We start from the raw sequence: 20,701 nt of genomic DNA on the forward strand, positions 1-20,701 counted from the left end.
TAAAGCATGTCTTAAAGCCAGTGCAAAAAGCAGGGTGTTAAGGTGGATTTCCAAGTGAGAAGAATAAGTTTTTTAGCAACCACCATTCCTAAAAACAATGCAATCTGTATATCATGTGACAGTTTGAAAGTCTCTGCAGAGCACCCAAAGAGGCCTTTATTTTTAATCCAGAGGACGATATAAAACCAATTCAAAACTGTGTTGTTTTGGCTCTGATGCTTCTCTGCACAGAGTTTCTCATTGTCTATCCTATGGAAGCCCTAAATGGTCATTTAAAATCAGTCATGTAAAACCAAACAAAAAATTAATTCAACTGCATTGCCTGTAAAAGGCAGCACAAACTCAGTTCTGTCCAGTTTTATTGCAGTTATATAGACATTTTGGAAAGCTTTATTTACTGTAGAAAACTTTAGCTATTTATTTTTTAAGTTTTCATGAATATCGGCTTCAAATATCGGTTATCAGCCTCCTTGCCTACTGATAATCAGTATCGGTATCAGCCCCAAAAAATCCATATCGGTCTATCTCTAGTAAGTTGACACATGTCTTAAATGGAGTCTGATCTGGTGCCATGACGGAGTGGAGCTGGACCAGAGATGCATCTGGTGTTTTTTGGCTATACTATGTTATAATGCGAGTTAATAAAACATCAGTTTGCCATCTGGGCTGTTGTTCTGAGGCTATCTGGCTTGTTGTCCTAAGAGGTGATGATAAAGCCCAAAGATGGTTGACGGGCAAAGACTTGCAGCAGACAGCGTCACCACTCATCATGCCGGGTTATGGAAATATTGTTGCCCTTTACAATATTTAAAACAGATGAGTTATCAATTTACACAGATCCCACCTGCCCAGTGATGCTGGTTTACTTCAGGCGTAAGAGCAGACACCGTATGTGCTGGGCCTGTAGTCCCCATCACACTGGTCCTAGGATTGATTCCTGGTTCTGTCATAATTTGCTGCACGTCTGTTCCCTCTCTCCCACTTTTCTGTTCGTCTCACACTGTCCCATCAAAATGTTTGAGAAAATCCAAAATAAAAAAGACCTTTCAGGAAGAAATAAAATCAGTCTCCTCCAGAGAAATAGGCTGCGTAGACCAAAACATATTTTGAAGCACACTGTAAACATGTTTGTTTTATCTGTAAAAATAGGCAGCATTGGCTCTTTTGGGCTTTGGCAGCCAGCCCCAAGTGAGCACTCAAGTTTTTGCAGTTTTTTTGCTCACTGCATTTTCTTCATGTTTAAAACCCAGGGTTTCTGCTTGTAAAAGTGTATCATCTGTTGATGGCAGAGATGGGGAAGAAAGTCGTTAAGTATCATGTGATGTTTCTGTACTTGGAGTTTAAGATGTCTGTGCTTTATTGAGTTAGTTTTCTTTTTACTCTTGTTCTTCCCCCTTTTTCCTCCACTTATTAAATTTTCAGAGCTGGCTTTTTCATTTCATCTCTCTTTATTTTTTTGAGCATTTGCAAAAAATATTGATCAGTTTGTTTTGCAGCATCGGGGGTTGAATGAACTACTGACATCAAGACTTGTTACATAAAAACACATGACATAGACAGTAACATTCAAAAAAAGATTTTTTTTTCTTGGTGTATTCATTAAGTCATGTAAGGTGTTACAAGTGGAAAAAATGATAATAAAAAAATGTATTCGGACAAACCAACAGTGATGGTGACGTAACCACAAGGAGGAGTGGGGATGGGTACCTCTCACATTTGAAACAATATGGTACTGAAGCCCAGTACTCAACAGTGCCAATATATCCGTACTTTTCTGAGTTTTTGTGGTTAAAAAGTATCAATTTGTGCAATAATAGAATATAAAAAAAATTCAATTTAACATATTTATTCTTAAATATATAACCTTACAATGCTGGGTTCATGTTCAGCATGGAAAATCACCTACTCTTCCACTCCCTCACAGTCACAATGATGTGTTTAGGTATCTAAACATGGTACCTTTTGATTTTCTGTGATTCAGTACCCGGTATTTTTGACAGAATACGGTTGGTGCCTTTAAAAGTACCTAAACCTAGAGGCACCCATTGAGTGTGATGTCTGTGACCAGCATGGAAAATTAAAGCTATTCTCAGCATCTTTGCTTCTTTACACTCACTTTGTTTAGCGACTTTCTTGGGTCTCATTGAGAGGAAAATTAAAGCTGTACCACCAACAGTATGAGGTTTTCTGGGCCAATGCTTTATGCTTTTGTTTTTTTACAGCTTAATATAAAAAAGTGTCATTTTTTTCATTTGTTTTTGCCCCTGAAAAGAGCTACATTTTCACACTCTGAATGAATTTTCTTTTTTTAATATTTTGATTTGATCCAGCAAATTGCATGAAGACATTGTTAACTTTCAGCTCAGCAGAATGAAAAACATGAGGGGCATTGTCTTCACGTGTCCCTTCTCATGCATCATATTAAACCCCCTGGGCTTCCTCTCTGCTGTTCAGTGCGACATGAAGAAAATGTCCCGTTGCAGAGCAGCCACGAGCTCATCATCTCTAACCAGATCACATCTAATGGCTCCTCAGACGTTTGAGGAATTTTCCTCCTCGCAGTAAATCCTATGACACAGAGTGTTATCAATTTTGTTTATTGACTCCTCCCAGGTCAGGCAGAGTTCACTTTGTACATGTGATGTGACATTTGAATGTTTGGTGGGACTTGTGTTTTGATTCCTTCTCCCTGTCGTATGTATGTGTGTGTGTGTGTGTGTGTGTGTGTGTGTGTGTGTGTGTGTGTGTGTGTGTGTGTGTGTGTGTGTGTGTGTGTGTTTGCATGTCGTGACATCAGATTGGTGCCAACGTGCTGATCTTCTTGTGCACCAACATGATCGGGATCTGTACACACTACCCTGCTGAGGTCTCCCAGAGACAAGCTTTCCAGGAGACGAGAGGATATATCCAGGCCAGACTGCACCTGCAGAGGGAAAACCAGCAGCAGGTACTCACACACACACACTCACACACACACACACACGTGCACACACACACACACAGACACACAGACACTTGCATGCTTAAGCAAATAAGTGAGAGGTGCAGCCTTGCCCACGTCCTATCAGGAAACTAAACACACTGCACACAAATGCAAAAGAGCAACAAATGGGTGTCTCCATTTTCTGGCTTAATTTTTTTCTCTCAGTTTCAAGTGCAACAATATGTTCTGAAGTGTAACACATATCTCCACTCCTCTCTATTTGACTAACACATTCCCACGCAGATGCCAGCAAGGCAGAGTGACTCATTGAGCATTCTTAACAGTACAAACTGATGAAAATGAATGCCCCCCCTCTTTCCCTCTCTGTCTTTAATTTCTCCCTCTGTCTCTCACTTTCCGTTTCTCTCCCTCTCTCAGGAGCGCCTTCTGCTGTCAGTGCTGCCAAGGCACGTTGCCATGGAGATGAAGGCTGATATCAATGCCAAGAAGGAAGATATGATGTTCCACAAGATCTACATCCAAAAACACGACAACGTCAGGTAAACAGCGGTGAAAAACAAACACACACTCACACTTCCGCCAAACTACTCTAACACACTCAGAAGATGTTGGCCCGCTTGTCTTCTTGGCTCTAACAACCACCACTAGTGGCTTTGACCTCGCTTTGCTGACTGATGTGTCAGTTATAGAGTTACTCCAACAGCTATTTCCCTGCCAGCATGTATTATGCATGTTGTTGTTTATTGACACTGACAGCAGCGGCTGCAGTAACGATATTGACTCAGACCCTCTGCTGTGCTCTCTGCAGCAAATGACAGGAGGAAATCTCAAGTCTGCTGGCCCCCTGTGTCAGCCCTCGCCATTGGATTTCACCCCTGAGAGGGCATTACTCAGTACTAACGCGATTCAAAGTCCTCATCTATTAGCCTTCCAAACATATCAGACTGTGATGCTCTGGTTGTAGAGCAGGTGGTTCTTAGGGACGATGAAACCAGGTTACAGCAGAGGTGTGCTGTCAGAGGTGACCCAAATAGTTGCAAGTGGTGCACTTGTGGAATTAGGTGTTGCATGAAGTGTAAATGTATGGGACTAAACCGTCATCCAGATTAACAACTCACTGTTTTCATTCAATTTTTTTTATTTTTTGGAATAAAGGCTACACGGCTTGACAAATTACTCTTTGCTATGAATGTTTTACAAGGCTTCTTGGGTGTATTTAAACCACTTATGTTTGCTTACACAGCCCTTTCACTGAGGCCAAAGTCAAGTTACGATTATACTCAAAGTACTTCAATAAACTCAATACTATTGGTGTCTTTTAAATGGTAAAAGGAAAAAAATCTCTGTCTCTCTGTAAAATCTTGCTTTGCAATTCGTTTTGTTTGTGCTTGTGCCTCTTTTGTTTTTAACTGCTGTCAAGAACAATAAAGCTCTTGTGATTTATTGTTGAGTACTCACATAATTAAAACAAACCGTTGGAGATTTCTTCAGGAAATATTTACTGGTTACTCTGCAGGAGACACAGACCTCACTGTCAGGAATCTCTGGATCCAGTTTTCCTCAGAGATGCAAACAGTCTCTGGACTGCTGTAGTAAAAGTCTGTTCTCCCCCCTGCCTATGTATGACCTCATGGGACCACTAGCACCATCTGTCACCCGTAACTGGAACTGGTGGCACTGTTTATTCCAGGCTTTTAATGCTATCAAAAGTTTGCAATGAAAGGCATGCAGACAGGGGACAGGGGGTAGTGTTCTCAGAGGGGCGGGCTGAGGGAGGTGACCTACATTGGCTTACATGATGAGAGCCAGGTCTGAACAAAGGTCTTGCCCCCCCCCCCCCCCCCCCCCCCCCCCCCCCGCCTCCACTTTTGGACAGTTACGAGGGAGGGTGGTGTTAGACCATGTAAACTAACATACTTTATTCATGGATGTCTTCCCTCCACCATCTCCTCCTCTCTTGCAGCATCCTGTTTGCAGACATTGAGGGCTTCACCAGCCTGGCGTCTCAGTGCACGGCGCAGGAGCTGGTCATGACACTGAACGAGCTTTTTGCCCGCTTTGACAAGCTGGCCTCGGTGAGCGCTGACTGCCTGCTGTTACCTTTTCCACACCAAAAATCCAACATAACCCCTTTTGCTTATGTGATTGTACAGTCTGTGGCTTTCAGCATTGTTGCAGCAAAGCCAAGATGGTTTACTTTGTGGAAAACTAGAGACACGAGCACATTGGCAAATAGCCAGGATGTTAGGCCTAATATTTCACATGGGTCTTTGTGTTTTTTCTTTTTCCCTGCAGGAGAACCACTGCCTTCGTATTAAAATCCTAGGGGACTGTTACTACTGTGTGTCGGGGCTGCCTGAGCCGCGGGCTGACCACGCCCACTGCTGTGTAGAGATGGGAGTTGACATGATTGAGGCCATTTCGTGAGTCAGTCACACATTAATGCACCAAAAGCACGAAGATCCTGTTTCTCACAACAAGCACACACACCCTCACAGGCATTAATTAACACTTTAGTGGAGGTGAAGTTTTGCTTTTGGCCTTGTTTTGTGGCAGCACAGAGAGTAGAGGAGACTCTGGTAAGCTGAAGGTGACACAAGTTTGTTTTTGTTTTTTTTTATGCCTGTGTGTATTTTCAGGCTTGTACGAGAGGTGACGGGTGTGAATGTGAACATGCGGGTGGGCATCCACAGCGGGCGTGTTCACTGTGGTGTGCTGGGCCTCCGCAAGTGGCAGTTTGATGTCTGGTCCAATGACGTGACACTCGCCAACCAAATGGAAGCAGGGGGGAAGGCTGGGTAAGTCCCGCCTTCACCACCTGCTCTTTCACTTGTTTCCTTCCACTAGTTCAGTTTCTGACACACTGTTTCTGTGTTTTTCTGTATATGTCTGTGTGTGTAGGCGTATCCACATCACCAAAGCCACACTGCAGTATCTAAACGACGACTATGAGGTGGAGCCAGGATTTGGAGGAGAGAGGAATGCGTACCTGAAAGAGAACAACATTGAAACCTTCTTGGTGCTGGGCTGCAGTCAGAAGAGGGTTGGTGCACAGTCTCACACATACCTCCACTTAATGCTTGACCTCTTCCTAACTTCACACTGGTGCCACTTTTCACACACACTGTATAATTTCTTGTCACCTGGCGTAGAGGACCTTGTTCCTGTAAGCACTGTGTGGTTTTCTTCACCTCCAGAAAGAGGAGAAAGCCATGATGGCCAAGATGCAACGAGCACGTGCAAACTCTGCTGAGGGATTGATGCCACGCTGGGTGCCTGACAGATCCTTCTCCAGAACCAAGGAGTCCAAAGTCTTCAGGCAGATGGTAGGATACGCATAGGGAGCACTTAGTCAAGCACATGGCACCTGTTCTTTCTGTTTATAAAAGATTTCCTGTGTCATCTTCCCCACTTTCTGAGCTAAAGCATGGATATCCTTCTCAAATAGTCCCTCTCTGCGGTTTATTACATATTTTCATTATTCAAGGGTCAGAAGTGTATTTTTAGGGCAGATTTCCTTCTGTCGTCCTTCATTTCTGTAGCCTCAAGGCTGAAATATATTAACTCCCCCTATCCTGAAGCATTTCCTCTTACATTTAAAAATTATATTAAAAACTCAATATCTCTATAACATCATTAAAAAGCCTCAGCTGCATTCTGCATTTAGTGCCAATGCTAAACTTTTGTGGCATTTAATCCTAATATCCTTTAAGTCTTCTCTTGACCACATGCTAAAATGATCTACTTAAAGGTGCAGTGTGTAGTATTAAGCTGTAGCTAGCAGAACAGACTCAAAGGCCCTGTAAGGATTTTATACATGACCTTGAAGTAGTCTAGTTTTTGTTTATCTCTTTGTTCCTTCTTCACAATTTAAAATGAGATTCATGGCGCCAGAAAGTTATTTCTATTTCTTATTTCTATTGCTAATTCTTAGCATCTGTGTTCTTCAGCCCATTTACACCTTGTAGATCACAAGTCCCTATGACAAAACTACACCAGCCTGCAAAGTTTAGCAGTGAGACGAGAGATTTGTCCTTTTTTCTGCAGAAAAGTATTTCTTAGATCTATTTTGCAGTAATGGGGAAGTGGAGAAAGCCAAACAGGAGGGTGATAGAGCACGAGCTGAAGGCTAAAACACAAGCTAAGCTGTTTGGGATAATGTTCATTTCCACTTGCAGCAGTTATTCTGCAGTGGTCTGTTCAAACTTGAGTCTGATAATAAAGTGAAGAGTGAGGTTACGTTAGCTCTGCTGGATGAGGTTGTAGTTGGTAGGTGAGCACTGGTAGGATATAACCAGGATTCCTTAACATCACAAACGCGTCTCAGCATCAGGCTGTGAATATCACAGAATATATTCTGCTGCACTGAACTAAGGTCCAAATTGAGTTCACAAATTTTGCTTGTGGTCACATTTCAAACAAAAAAGTTGTCTTGAGCATAGAAAAGTAGTGTTAAAAAGAAGAACTGCTTTCCATTTCTTTGCTTCAAAACGAAAGCACATTGTGGCAAGAGTCACGTCTTTACGTCAATTGATGATAGTGCTCATGGGAAACTGAGACTTTGTCCAGAAAAACATTATCGGTTCTGGATAGTCCTCACTGTGCTGTTAATAGAAATAGGCCATAAAACTTTAAGTGTTTGACTTCACTCATAATCACCTCAATGTAAAAAAAACCTTTTCTTGTTTGTTTTTCTTTACAGTGTTAATGATTATGTTTTTACACAAAGTGTACATTATCCCAGAGCGTACAATCTTACACAGCTTTATTTCTACAGTAACACAGAATGGATAGTAGAACATACTGGTTTAAAGACTAAGATCGCTAAGACTATCACAAACCTTTGCTGCATTGGCGAAGGTTTGTGATTGTAAAAACTTTATACTTATTATGCATCGCAGCAGATTTTTGTACTTTAAGTTTGTTTTCACTCTACCATTGGAAAGGATGAGCAAGGCAGTGTGTTAGTTTAGATTCTGACCTCTTTATTGTTTAGTATTCTCAAACCTGCACACTGCACCTTCAGCTTAATGCAGTGTAAGAGGTTTGAAACAGACACGTCTTGCTTAAACTCTTCTTCCTTTCTATAAATATCTCAAATGTCTTCAATTATTCCAACTTTACTGTTTATCCTTGAAAATGTACTGACACCATGATGAAAGTCTAAACTAATATGATTAAAATGAATAAGCTGCTCCACGAACATAAACAGGCGCATGAGAACAAGTGACTACAGATGGGTTTAAACAGAAAAACAAAACGTTGGGGAAGTCTCCCAGGATTTCTCTGTGAATCTTTTACAACTGAAGTTAATTTCATGGAGATGTTCTCATTTTCACTCTCCCTCTGTCTCTTTATACTGCTCTGTGCTTCAACTCTTGTTTCCTTGTCTCTCCTACATTCTTTTTCTCCTTCCTCTGTCGTTTCTCCTTCCCTCCTTAGAGGGTTTGAGCCCTGGGAGCAACGAGGGTGTAATTTGAAGCCTCTGAGCATTAATTAAAACATCAGTCTGGCTCTCAGGGATTAACTGTGCAGATGTCTGAGTCTCTGTCTATTTTTCAGATGCACTGTAGCTACACATTAATCTCTCTTTGTCTATCAGTTTTTCATTTTGACATTATGGTTTCATATTCGCACTCTTTTTTCCTTTTTTTTTTTCCTCAGGGCATCGATGAAGCATCCAGCAAAGACAAGTGAGTGTATTGGCCCCAGCTTTTGTTCCCAAATCAGCTTTTGTTATTAGAGGTTGACTGGCAGACTGGCAGTGTGGTGGTCTAACTTCAGAGCCCACTGTTGATTTTATACGGCCAGATTCAAACCAGCACTAATGCCACATTAGCTCTGAGTCATCCTGCCTGTCACAGCTTAGGCCAACTATCTCATTCACACATGCACACACTAAAAGAAACCCACACTGTTCAGTGATCTATTGTGAAATGTACCACACAGCCGCTGTGCTCAGGAGGCCCTAAACCCTGAGGATGAGGTGGACGAGTTTCTTGGGCGGGCCATCGACGCTCGTAGCATTGACCAGCTGAGGAAGGACCACGTTAAGAAGTTCTTCCTCACGTTTCAGACGCCTGACCTCGAGAAAAAGGTGGCTTTGTACTTGAGTTTGTCACAATTATTGTATTCTTTCTAACTGAGAGACACCAAATCTTATCACTGATTAATTCTCTAATTTTAGTACTCCAAAAAGGTTGACGACCGTTTTGGGGGATACGTGGCCTGCACACTTCTTGTTTTCTGCTGCATCTGTTTTATCCAGTGTATTATTTTTCCAAAGTAAGTTTCTCTCTTTGTTAATTAGTTCTTCTTAGTTTCTAGTTATCCTAAATGTGAACAGGAAATTTGGTTTTATTACTTAATGAGGAGTTGGGGGTGATCTTATCAAGACTTTTTTTCTTCTCTTCTGCAGCACACCACTTATGCGTGGCCTTTACATCAGCATCTTCATCATCCTCGCCAACATCCTCTTCATCTGTGCCATCTATTCCTGCATCAATGTGAGAAACACAGGCCTTGACCTCTCATATATAAGTTCTGTGCAGATATCTTTAGACGAGAGTCATTATCATATCCCATCAGCCAGCGCCACTAATGGTATTAATGCTGTCTTCTCTTTTCTCCTCGGCGCTGTCTCTGTTCAAGCACTTCCCAGTTGCCTTGCAGACTCTCACTAAGAAGATAGTCCAGTCTCGTGCAAACAGCACACTGGTGGGCGTCCTTACCATCCTCCTCCTCTTCATTTCCTCCTTTGCAAACATGGTAGGCACTTGGCTCCTTAGCTTGTCAGTTTTGTATCATGCCACGCTTGTAAAGCACATTGTGTTGTTTAATACTGTTGCCCACGCCAAGGGTATTTTCATCTGTTATTATTTCATCCATTAATCTGCTCCACATTTCATTCCAGATGTTGTTGATCACACTCAAATGACATCTAAAGAATTTGGCACAACTCTTTTTTTGCCTAAGGCCAATAAAATTCATCATATCCCCTAAAGAGTGGCTGATTGGGTTGTAGAAATTACAGTGGAGGAAAAAAGTATTGAACGCGTCAACTTTTTTCTCATCACATTTATTCCCAAAGATGCAATTTAAACAAAATTTCTATCAGACATTGGTATTAACTCAAATAATCCACACATGAGAAAGAAATCATGACATTCAAGTCCATAAATAATGATTATGTGGAATTAAGTACGATAACACAGGAAAAAAGTATTGAACCCACCATGGAAAGGCTGTATACTTTGGCAAGGAAATGCACCATACTCCCGGAAATCTGTCAGTAATTACTACTTGAACTTCCAATTAGTGCAAACCAACATCAGCTGGGCTAGAGCAAATTGATGGTCCTATAAAAAAGGTTGTTTTTTCACCAAGCAGTTAAATACGACACACCTCATATGGGTAAAGGCAAAGAGCTCTCTGAAGACATTCGCAGCCTGATTGTTATTCAGCATCAGAATGGAAATGGTTACAGACTTATATCAAAGCACCTGGATATTCCAGTCAGCACCGTTGGGGCCATTATTCACAAGTGGAAAAAGCACCACCTTACCATCAACAGGCCACGCACAGGAGCTCCTTGCAAGATTTCTGACCAGGGAGTTAGAAAAATAGTCAGAAGAGTACTCAACAAGCCAAGGACTACCCTGAAAGTGCTCCAGAAAGACTTGGAGGCAGCAGATACAATTGTTACAGAGAAAACAATAGGCAATGCACTCCACTGCCATGGCCTCTATGGATGCTCAGACTGCAAGACTCCATTCCTCAAGAAAAGGCATGTTGAAGCTGGTTTAAAGTTTGCTAAACAGCATCTTGACAAGCCTCTAGAATACTAGGAGAATGTTGTCTCGTCAGATGAGACCAAATTGAACTTTTCGGTTGTCATACTACAAACCATATTTGGAGGGGAAATGGCACTGCACATCACCCAAAAAACACTAAACCAACAGTGAAGTTTGAAGGTGGAAGCATCATGGCATGGGGTTGTTTCTCATCTCATGGTATTCGCAAACTTCATATAAGTGACGAAGTGGATAAAAATGCAGCCGACCTCAGCTCTGCTTGACATAAAACATTAGTTAGTTTTTGGAGGGGGTGATGCTGATGTTTCCATGATATGGTGTATGTCATTCCTCTCCCCATCCCTTTCTCTCAAGTCATCCTTCCAACTAAGGCTAAAAGGGCCAACATTTTTTTTCTTTTTGAACTGCGATTCTTTTTATATGCGTGCAATTGTAAACACAGTGATTGGTGTCACTTTGCTTATTGCTCTATTCTCTTTGCAGTCTTGTTGTCCCTGATTAATTTGTGGGAGCAGAGCCTGCAGGGTTTTATCAGCTTCTAATTAGTTGCTCAGTGCCATTTTCCAACACACAGCTTAGACTCATACAGACTTAATAAAAATGTCATTCATATTATATCAATTGTGTTACCACAGCAGAAAGTATTTGTTAACTCTTTTACTGAATGTGTTTAAACTTAAGATCAAATGGCAGAAATTATGAATATTCATGGATTAATGATTTAACTAAAGTGTTTCTGGATTCTTTGTAGTTGTGAGATTAATTTAAAAAGTCTGTTCACTGGAGAAGACTGATGACAAGTTTTCTAATGCACAGTGTCCAGGCTTCATGTGTTGGTCCCCCCCCCCCCCCCCCCCCCCCCCCCCCCCAGTCGGAATTTCCGACTTGTAGGTCGGAGCATCCACACCAAACAGTAAATTAAGCTCCTGTTAAATTCTTTTTATTTTAGAGTTTCCGACAAGTGTTTGTTGCAATAAATCATTCGTATATGTAGTATTATTCCATACAGAAATGCTGCTGTTATGGCAAGTTTTTCCAACTTGGCAACTGGAACCCTGAACTCAGAGATGACGTCATTCCCACTCCAGACTTCCCAGTTCCGAGCACAAATGGAGCGCAGCATTAGTATTTTCTTTTTCCAAAATACTAATCAGAAATTTTTTTTTATCATAAATGTGGCAACACCGTGGCTCTACTGTCCTGTGATTATTTCTCTTTTTGCCTTGATCATTTCGTCTTTACTCACTTATAACTTACTTGAAAACTTGCTGTACTTTATTCCTTCAGTTTACCTGCAGCAGAGAGAATGTGCTGGAATGTGCAGCCAAAAAGCTGAATGCAGAAGCGACCCCCTGCCTTCTGTACAACTTGACCAGGGCAGCAGACGATGGTTTGATTGTGTGTCAGGGCCAGGCTAGGCCCTGCCATTTCCCCGAGGTCAGTCCCACAACACTTAGTGATGAATTTATGAATGTGTGCATGAAAGTGTGTTTGAATACTCACATAAACTTGCTCCTCCTCCTTCCCTCTCTTCATCTCTTCATCCTCCTCCTCTCTGGCTGTGTCCTCTCCTCTCCTGCAGTATTTCAGCTACAGTGTACTGCTGACCCTGCTGGCCTGCTCCGTGTTCCTCCACATCAGCAGCATCGGGAAGCTGGCTCTGATGCTGCTCATCCAGCTCACTTTCCTCATCCTGGTGGAGTGGCCTCAGGTTGTGCTGTTTGATAACGCAGACGAGCTTGTTCGTGCCAACACCCTGTGAGTGCTAAACAACAAAACACGTACACACACTGCTTCACAACTTTATTGGCTACTTTGTCACTATGTGCAGCTTTACGCTACCCCCCTTACTTTTTTTGACGAGCAAGTTAACAATTCAAAAGACCATGTTCTCATGTTTCAGATTAGCTGTACACCTGATTCAAATATGTTCTTTTTTTTAGAAAAAAAAAAACAATAAATGATCATCAGCAAAAGCAAGTTATGTTCTTTTTAGGGGTGGTAAAAAAAACAATTATCAATTAATCATGATTATGTTATGGAGAGTTATGGATTGTATCCATACAGATATTTGGTTTCTCTTCCTGCCCGGCTGGAGCTGTACAGCACGGTTCATAACAACATGTTAGGTGATTCAAACATGACGTGAACAGTTTGACAACAGACGTTTGTCCTGTGTTTCTGCTGAGGATTGATTCTAGAGGTGTCCCAGTCCGATATTGATATCGGATATCCGTCCGATATCAGCAAAAAAACAAGTATCGGTATCGTATCAGAATGCATCTAAAATCTCCGATATAAGCAGTTTCTGTTACCCATTTAATACCCAGTTAATAATAAATGGGTCAGTTTTTCCTCATACCTACTGTTGCTGACTACTGTTCTTTGTTTGAATAATATCACTTAATCAAGCCTTTTCTAACATGACAGACATACTACAAAATAAGTAATAAAAGTATGCATGTTTAATGCTGATATCGTATCGGATTAATATCAGTATTGGCCAATACTCAATGCTGCAGTATCGGTATCGTATCGGAAGTGAAAATGTAATATCGAGACATCCCTAATTGATGCATTTTCCTTCTGGTTTTGATGATTCAGGTGAAGTTGAAATCCAGTTTGAGACAAAATAAACATTTCACTGACAGGGGAAAAACATGAAACAGTCAAATTAGTGTCTGGTTTTTACATTTGTAGCCTCACACTGTCTCTTCAGAGTTAAACTTTGATCCCCTAGTTCATTTCCATTCTCAGTATATAAACTGGTACGGCTGGGAAAATATGCTTTTTTCCTGATTTGATTCTTCTATGATTTTTGGGGTGCCGTTCTTTGATAGTTCCGATTTTTGCAATTTTTAAGTTTGCTTTTTTAACACCAGACCTAGTGATGATGATGTTTGTTTTCCATTCAAGTTTAGTTGTCATGAAGCTGTGAGGCATTACACAGCTGTGAACAACCACAGTTCCAAAGTTGCATTTTTGTTCTACAGGAAAAAATACTCCAAATGTTGTCATTTATTTGCAAGTGTGGACATTTGTTTCAAGCGAAAAAAAAATCTGAAGTAACAAGTAAACTACACAGAAAGTGCTTTGTGATGCTCTCTTTAAAGAGATGTAGTTCAGCAACTGACTATTTAGCGGTGCAATGGGTTACTGTCAAACTCAAAATTGATAACCACTAATCGAGAATCGGGAGTTGAAAATTAAAAATTGCTGATACACGAAAATCAGTTTGTAATCGAATCAGGACCTCAATAATCGTAAACCTCAATAATCGAAGCACCTACCTATGATCTGTTGATTTGACTTTCTCTTGTGTTTTTTTCTTTGTTTTTCAGGAAATTTGACCAAACTGCTGAAGTGTGGTGAGTACTTCATTCCTGCGGCATACAGCAACAAACATTACTGCAATGCCTGACACTTATGTTTCTTGTCACCTTCCTCTTTCCTTCCTCAGCCAGGAGACTGTGACCAAGTTACCCCTTAAGGTCCTGACCCCCATAATCCTGACAGTGTTTGTTCTGGCTCTTTACTTGCACGGCCAGCAGGTGGAGTCGACTGCACGCCTTGACTTCCTGTGGAAGCTGCAGGTAAGAGAAATGGTTCAGTGTGTGAAACAGAAAAAACTTAAGAACTACAAGATAAAGTGATCAGAACCAAAGCATTACATATCTCATAGTATCCATGAGAATGTGAAGCAGCAAACTTAGCCATCCATATTTTTAAAAATTGTTTTTCTAACATGAAATTTTAACACAAAACATTGAAGTTTTAAAATGTCTCTAATGAAGAAGTCTTTTAACAGCAGCTCTAAATACTTCAGGAACCCAGTCAAATGACATCAAACTAAACAACAACCTCTTTTTCCTTCCACTTCCAGGCCACAGAGGAGAAGGAGGAGATGGAGGAGCTGCAGGCGTACAATCGCCGCCTGCTTCACAACATCCTTCCCAAGGATGTGGCCGCCCACTTTCTTGCACGTGAGCGCCGGAATGATGAGTTGTACTACCAGTCATGTGAGTGTGTCGCCGTCATGTTTGCCTCCATCAGCAACTTCTCAGAGTTTTATGTGGAGCTGGAGGCAAATAATGAGGGAGTGGAGTGCCTCAGGCTGCTCAACGAGATCATCGCTGATTTTGACGAGGTGAGAAAGGAAAAAAAATGAGAGAAGAAAATAATTTCATAATTACCTTTTCTCAGTTTGTGGCGTGTTGCTGCTTTTCTTCACCCTCTGTCTCTTCCCGCTGTAGATCATCAGTGAGGAGAAGTTCCGTCAGTTGGAGAAAATCAAGACCATTGGCTCCACCTACATGGCTGCCTCCGGCCTCAACGACTCCACCTACGACAGAGAGGGTCGCTCACACATCCTGGCTCTGGCAGACTACGCCATGAGGCTGAGGGAACAGATGAAATACATTAATGAGCACTCCTTCAACAACTTCCAGATGAAGATAGGTAAGTCTGAAACATCTTTGAATCTAAAAATTCTTAAAGGTACAGTCTGTGGAAATAGGAATGTAAAGTGATGACCAGTGATCAGATCCAAAAATAAAAATCAAGATCACTGATAAGTTTGATCATCCCTTTTTAAGGTGTTTATCATCTTTTCTCCTCCTTCTCTGCTTACTTCATTAGACATAGAAGTGGTCCTGCTCCTGATGAATATATAAAAGGCTCATTCCAAGTTAACAATATACTCTAACATATACAAGCTAATTAGTGCTGCATTATTTGGCAAAGTTGCAAAATCAATATTCACAAATCATAATTCACCCATATCACCAAAAAGAGTTTTTTTTCAGTGAGGAGGACGTTTCCTAAAAAAAAAAACATATTTCTTAACCATCTAAAATTGGAAAGAGTGTGCTTTTTAACAGCAGCATCTTTTAAAAGTGTATCACAAGATTTTTTTCGATGTAAAGCAAACTCCTTGAAAGTCCCAGATAGAAAACAGAGTATTGAAGGAAAGGAGTTTGAAGTTACTCTGATAAGAGGTCTGACAGAGGCTGCACACACACGGGGTCAGAGAGGCTGTAACGTTTGTTAACACACAGGTGCACATTAAGCCATTCAAATCGCAAATCGCAGCCTTTTGTGCGTTACATGATTGCACATTCTCAAATTGTGGTTGTAGTTCGGTTAATCATTCAGCACCAATTCTCATAAATACCATTATCTATTCCTAGCACATCTGTCCTGTTTAACAGGGTTAAATACTTAACACTGTATGTTTAAGTGCCTATTACCCAGTCAAATCATCACCAAGGTGTTTTTAATTTGGAAGCAGCTTTACATCTAAGAGATTGTGTTGTTAACATGTTTAAACACAGGCTGTTCGTGTTTTTCTCAGGGTTAAACATGGGGCCTGTGGTAGCAGGGGTGATTGGAGCCAGGAAGCCTCAGTATGACATCTGGGGGAACACAGTGAATGTGGCCAGCCGGATGGACAGCACAGGAGTGCCAGACTACATCCAGGTACCACACTCACATCTGCCTAATACATCCTCAGGGGTTTGTACTTTTTTTTAACGAGCAGCGTTTTGCATTTCAAGCTCTATAATTCAGCCAAAACATAAACAACTTTTACAGAGATGCACTCTGTTGTGCTCTTTGTGCTCAAGCGTCATGCAAACATGAAAGTGTAAGGGAGTTTATTAATGTTAAAACATATCGTGCTCAAGTTCTGCGATTTCATGATGTTGTACATCTGTCTGCATCAAACGAAGAGATGTTCATCACTTTGAGGCATGCACATTTGTAAGTACTGTTTGTTGCATCTGAAAGAGTCTGAGTCATCTGCCTTTGTTATGCATGAAAGTATCATGGCTACACAGTCCTTTGGCTTAGATGTTTAGGTCCAGACATCTGCTCTGCAGAAGTGCCCTTGGGCAAGAATCCCTGTCGGCACCAAACATGCAGTTCTCATCTTTGAGAGGGAAATTTTAATTACAGTTAGTGCGGTCAGTTGAGGACAAGATTCTCACAGTCTTATTCATGGTCTCACTCGAGGATATATATTTGATGTGAAGACTTGTGAGGAGGACACCGACTGAGCTCAGAGCTGTTGTGACATTTTTTACCCCAAATCAAAACCAGAAGTTGGTTGCAAGGCCGATTACAGAGCAGTGCTGCCACCTGCTGTGCCTTCAGGGTCACTGCAAATCAGAATCTTCCATACAATAAAGAGGATGTTAATCTGTATTTTTCATTCAGTTCATTTTAATCTGGTCCACCAGTTTTTGAAGCCATGTTAATTTTTAATATAGAATAACATGAACATACATAGATAGAGAGATGCTCTTCAAACGTGGACAACCAGCTCCCAATAATATAAACTAGAAGTGACTACAGTTAAAAATGCAAACTTCTGTTAGTAAATGTGAAAAATTTCACAAGTAATCAAATGAAAAGACAATTTTAATGTTTAAAATATAATAGAAATAAAATGAAATTTATAATGTCGGATACATTTTTAAAATGTTGGGTTACTAATTTTAAACGAGTTAAAGATTATTTTGAGCTGCTTTTTGAAAGAGTTAGGCTGTTTTCCAAAACGCTCACTACACTAGTAGTGCCTACTACTTTGACTGAAATTGGTGAAAAGTTGCAAAATTTCTCAATATGCAGCAGACCAGTCTGCCTGGCATACTGTTTCCCTCAATGCATGGCGCTAACACTCTTTCTCAATGCCGGTGGCAGGTTTTGGTGAATTGCCGCCACCTACTGGAATGAGTTTGCATTGTAACTACAATACAACAACACAAGCGGAAGAAACAACGGTAGATCTTGTCACCTCTAGTTGTAAAAGATGTGTTTACTTCTCCAAATTCATTAAAGCAAATATAAACCACTAATTCACTTTTTTAAACCATATGTGGATTATATAGAAGTGTTTTTTCCATCAGCTGTAATAATGAAAATCCCATTTCAGTATGTTATATAACTTTTGGTGTTAGATTAAAAATCAGATATGATGATTCTGCTATGATGTGATTAACAAAATATCTCAAATGCCAAGATCTACCCACAGTTTGTGTTGTACATTTATAATAAAATCAAAAAAACAAACAAACAAAATAAAAACATCAGCTTTCAGAAACTGAAACACATAGTAGTGAAAAAAACAGTGTTAGACTTTTCAAATCTTTCAGTTATAGCTATCATTAAAGGCTTCATAGTTGACTGTTATGCAGTCTTCACCATCATTGAAGAGAGTTCAATCAGTGTGCAATGTGAACTCAGTGTTTTTTTTTGTGAGGGGTTTGAGTGTCGGACATCCTGGATCAAATGTCTGTGTCCTCTCTTAGGTGACCACGGACTTGTACCACGTGCTGGTCAACAACGGATACCAGCTGGACTGTCGCGGTGTTGTTAAGGTGAAGGGGAAGGGGGAGATGACCACTTACTTCCTCACCAGCGGCCCCCCGGGCAGTTAACACTGAGAGAGGTCGCCCGCAGCGTGACTCCCACTGCACTGACACAACAGAGGACAGCAGAGACACTGAGAGGTCAGCTCGGCTATGAGCGCCGCAGCACAGAGTGACGAACACAGCAGGGACAGGAGGAGACGGGCCTGCAGAGTCCAGCTTGGCCCGCCTGTATGATGTCACAGACTCAGACGCACACACGTAGGACGTTGTAAAGGCTTTTCCCCAAGCTGCTCGAGAGATCATGAAGCCCAGTTGCCTTAGAACGGAAGTGCTATGCTTGTGTTTATGAGCAATAGTATGAGTATTTCCTCTGGAGTCTATTTATTTTTGTGCAGATGGATTTTTGTGAAAAATCTTTGAATCTGCGAAACATGTTCCTTAAAAGAAAATATGCAAGGATAAGATGAAGGATGAAAACGACCAAAGAACAAATGTTTCATAAGAAACACACTAATGATTCTTCTCAAAAGTTCAGTGACCTTAAGTAATTTATTCATCCTCTCACAAAAAAGGCCACATGATAAAGACAAATGTTTTTTTTTATTGTGGACTTATCCATGAAGGAGAACACAGGCACATGTGCACATCCGCAGGTAGAAAAAACACTCACAGTAACCTTGGCTTGGACTTCCTTGTTGTGCACCAGGGCTTTTCTTTTCTTTTGTTTTTTTTTTTTTTTCCAGCTGTGATTATGCACAGTCTGGGCACAAGGCTGTTCATGGTTCACTGAAATATGGGAATGATAACCTGCTCCTTGCAATGTATTTTTGGTCAAAGCCAAAAACCTGAAGTATGAGTTGAAGGAAGAATATAGTTGTATTAGCATCACTAAAGAGAGACTGTTAACTGACAACTTTTATATGAGTGTGTCTGAGTAGACAGTGTGTATGGGTGTTTGGGCATGTCTGTGTGTGTGTGTGTGTGGGTGTGCGCACACGTAGCCAGATGCTGATGTTTGTCTATTAAAGGGGCATACTGTAACTTTTCACTGTAAGGTTTTTATGATACTGTAAGACAATGCTTTCTTGCCAAACTGGTTGCTGCAAGGCATGTTTTATATTTGATTTCTCTGGAGTTGTGTGCCCATTCCTGATTCTTTGTGTCAAAATGAAGAGAATTGTGTCTACAGTGTGTTTTACTGGATTGTGATTTTTGACTGTTTTCATTCCAACCTGAATAAGCAAAAGCCTTTGAAACGTATATTTTGGATTGTACGATGAAGTGTGAACGGACACTGGTTTCTGTATGCAGGATTCTTCTTCTGCTCACACGTATTGCCTTGAGATTATGCAGCTCCAGGATCCACATACTTCCTGGACCAATGTTCACAACTTTACACAACAGTATTTGACCCTTTATGGTTGTGTTTGGCACATGGAGGCTTGTCACACCCCAACATGAGTAGTTTAAAAGAGTATGAATGTAAAAATTAATATTTTTGTCCACAGGACAACCACTGAAGAAAACCACTCTTTACATTGCCTTTGGTACTGAGGAAGGAGCTTAATAGTTTTACTTAATACCTAAGTGATTTCACTTCATGTCTGCTAAGGAGTAAAGGTGTATTTCATATTGAGATGAGTTTTACACCATGTGTTAAGACGCTCAATTTTCTGTCTGAGCCTTAGAATGCAGTCTTTGGAGGCTTTAAAAAAATCCTTACTAATGCCCTTTATTTTGTCCTCTTCAAATGAAAGGTCATCTAAACACTGTTGCATTTTATTTAAAAAATGGTGCAGTAACAGATTTTTTTTTCATTTTCCCTTGGATTAGAAAATAATAAATGGCTGTTTTGCATCGATTGTGTTTGGTTTGTTGTTCTTCATGTTAGAAACAGCATTCTGCTCCGTGAATTGTGTCATAATTTTTCTTTCTTGTATGTTGTTAATTTTAGAGCACAGATTGTCAACTAAAAATTCACCAGGGTGTAAGGAAATAAGTTCACTTGTATATTCTAAACCACAGCAAAATCAGGACGTTTAGAAACTACCCCAAACTTGTGACCTCCAGGTTGTCTACTGATTACAGAATCCCAGTGAGAGACAGAAAATTATAGAGTTTACAAAAAGGCTGTTCAGAATGATTTACTGTAACTTTCTGTGTCCAGGTGCCCTTCACTCTTTTTTCATTCCCGGTCCAGCTAACAGCCTGACCGCACAGCTGACAGATATCAAAAACTTTGCCCCTACAATCAATGAAAAACAGAAAACTGTTTCGTTCCAAACAGCTTATTACACTGAGAGAGTCTCTGTTTGTTGTTGGGATTTAATTTATCTTGCATGTCAATCAGCAGCCTGCAATCAAGATTCCTCCCTGTGACAGTAACCTGAGAGAGGCCTTCTTCTCTTTTTCTGAATAAAACAGTCTACTGTTACAAGACGCTGATATGGGAGAGAGTATTTAATTGCTTGCACATGAATAATGGATTTCTGTTGAGGTAATGGCTATGTTCACTTACAGCACTCTATTCTGAACATTAATTAAGCGACATAAATTCCTCCTAATCCCTG

At 40.7% G+C, this 20,701-nt stretch overlaps 1 protein-coding gene across 1 annotated transcript in view; it reads left to right on the forward strand.

The window, feature by feature from the left end:
• LOC141799108 (adenylate cyclase type 6-like) overlaps positions 1-19,931 on the forward strand; it is a 45,735-nt gene extending 25,804 nt beyond the window's left edge. Inside the window, exons 4-23 of the mRNA XM_074681211.1 lie at positions 2,798-2,947; positions 3,362-3,483; positions 4,908-5,019; positions 5,240-5,367; positions 5,584-5,742; positions 5,846-5,987; positions 6,142-6,270; positions 8,609-8,637; positions 8,894-9,041; positions 9,132-9,229; positions 9,363-9,450; positions 9,596-9,712; positions 12,046-12,195; positions 12,341-12,516; positions 14,100-14,126; positions 14,219-14,351; positions 14,642-14,905; positions 15,012-15,216; positions 16,112-16,236; positions 18,069-19,931. Of these exons, the coding sequence (XP_074537312.1) occupies positions 2,798-2,947; positions 3,362-3,483; positions 4,908-5,019; positions 5,240-5,367; positions 5,584-5,742; positions 5,846-5,987; positions 6,142-6,270; positions 8,609-8,637; positions 8,894-9,041; positions 9,132-9,229; positions 9,363-9,450; positions 9,596-9,712; positions 12,046-12,195; positions 12,341-12,516; positions 14,100-14,126; positions 14,219-14,351; positions 14,642-14,905; positions 15,012-15,216; positions 16,112-16,236; positions 18,069-18,197 (2,631 nt within the window). The 3' untranslated portion in view covers positions 18,198-19,931. The remainder of the gene's footprint in view (positions 1-2,797; positions 2,948-3,361; positions 3,484-4,907; positions 5,020-5,239; positions 5,368-5,583; positions 5,743-5,845; positions 5,988-6,141; positions 6,271-8,608; positions 8,638-8,893; positions 9,042-9,131; positions 9,230-9,362; positions 9,451-9,595; positions 9,713-12,045; positions 12,196-12,340; positions 12,517-14,099; positions 14,127-14,218; positions 14,352-14,641; positions 14,906-15,011; positions 15,217-16,111; positions 16,237-18,068) is intronic.
• Positions 19,932-20,701: the final 770 nt, after the last annotated feature.

Source organism: Halichoeres trimaculatus, unplaced genomic scaffold, assembly GCF_033239565.1.
Source record: "Halichoeres trimaculatus isolate MK-OKI-2021-1 unplaced genomic scaffold, fHalTri1.1 fHalTri1_scaffold_11, whole genome shotgun sequence".
Lineage (NCBI taxonomy): Eukaryota > Metazoa > Chordata > Actinopteri > Labriformes > Labridae > Halichoeres > Halichoeres trimaculatus.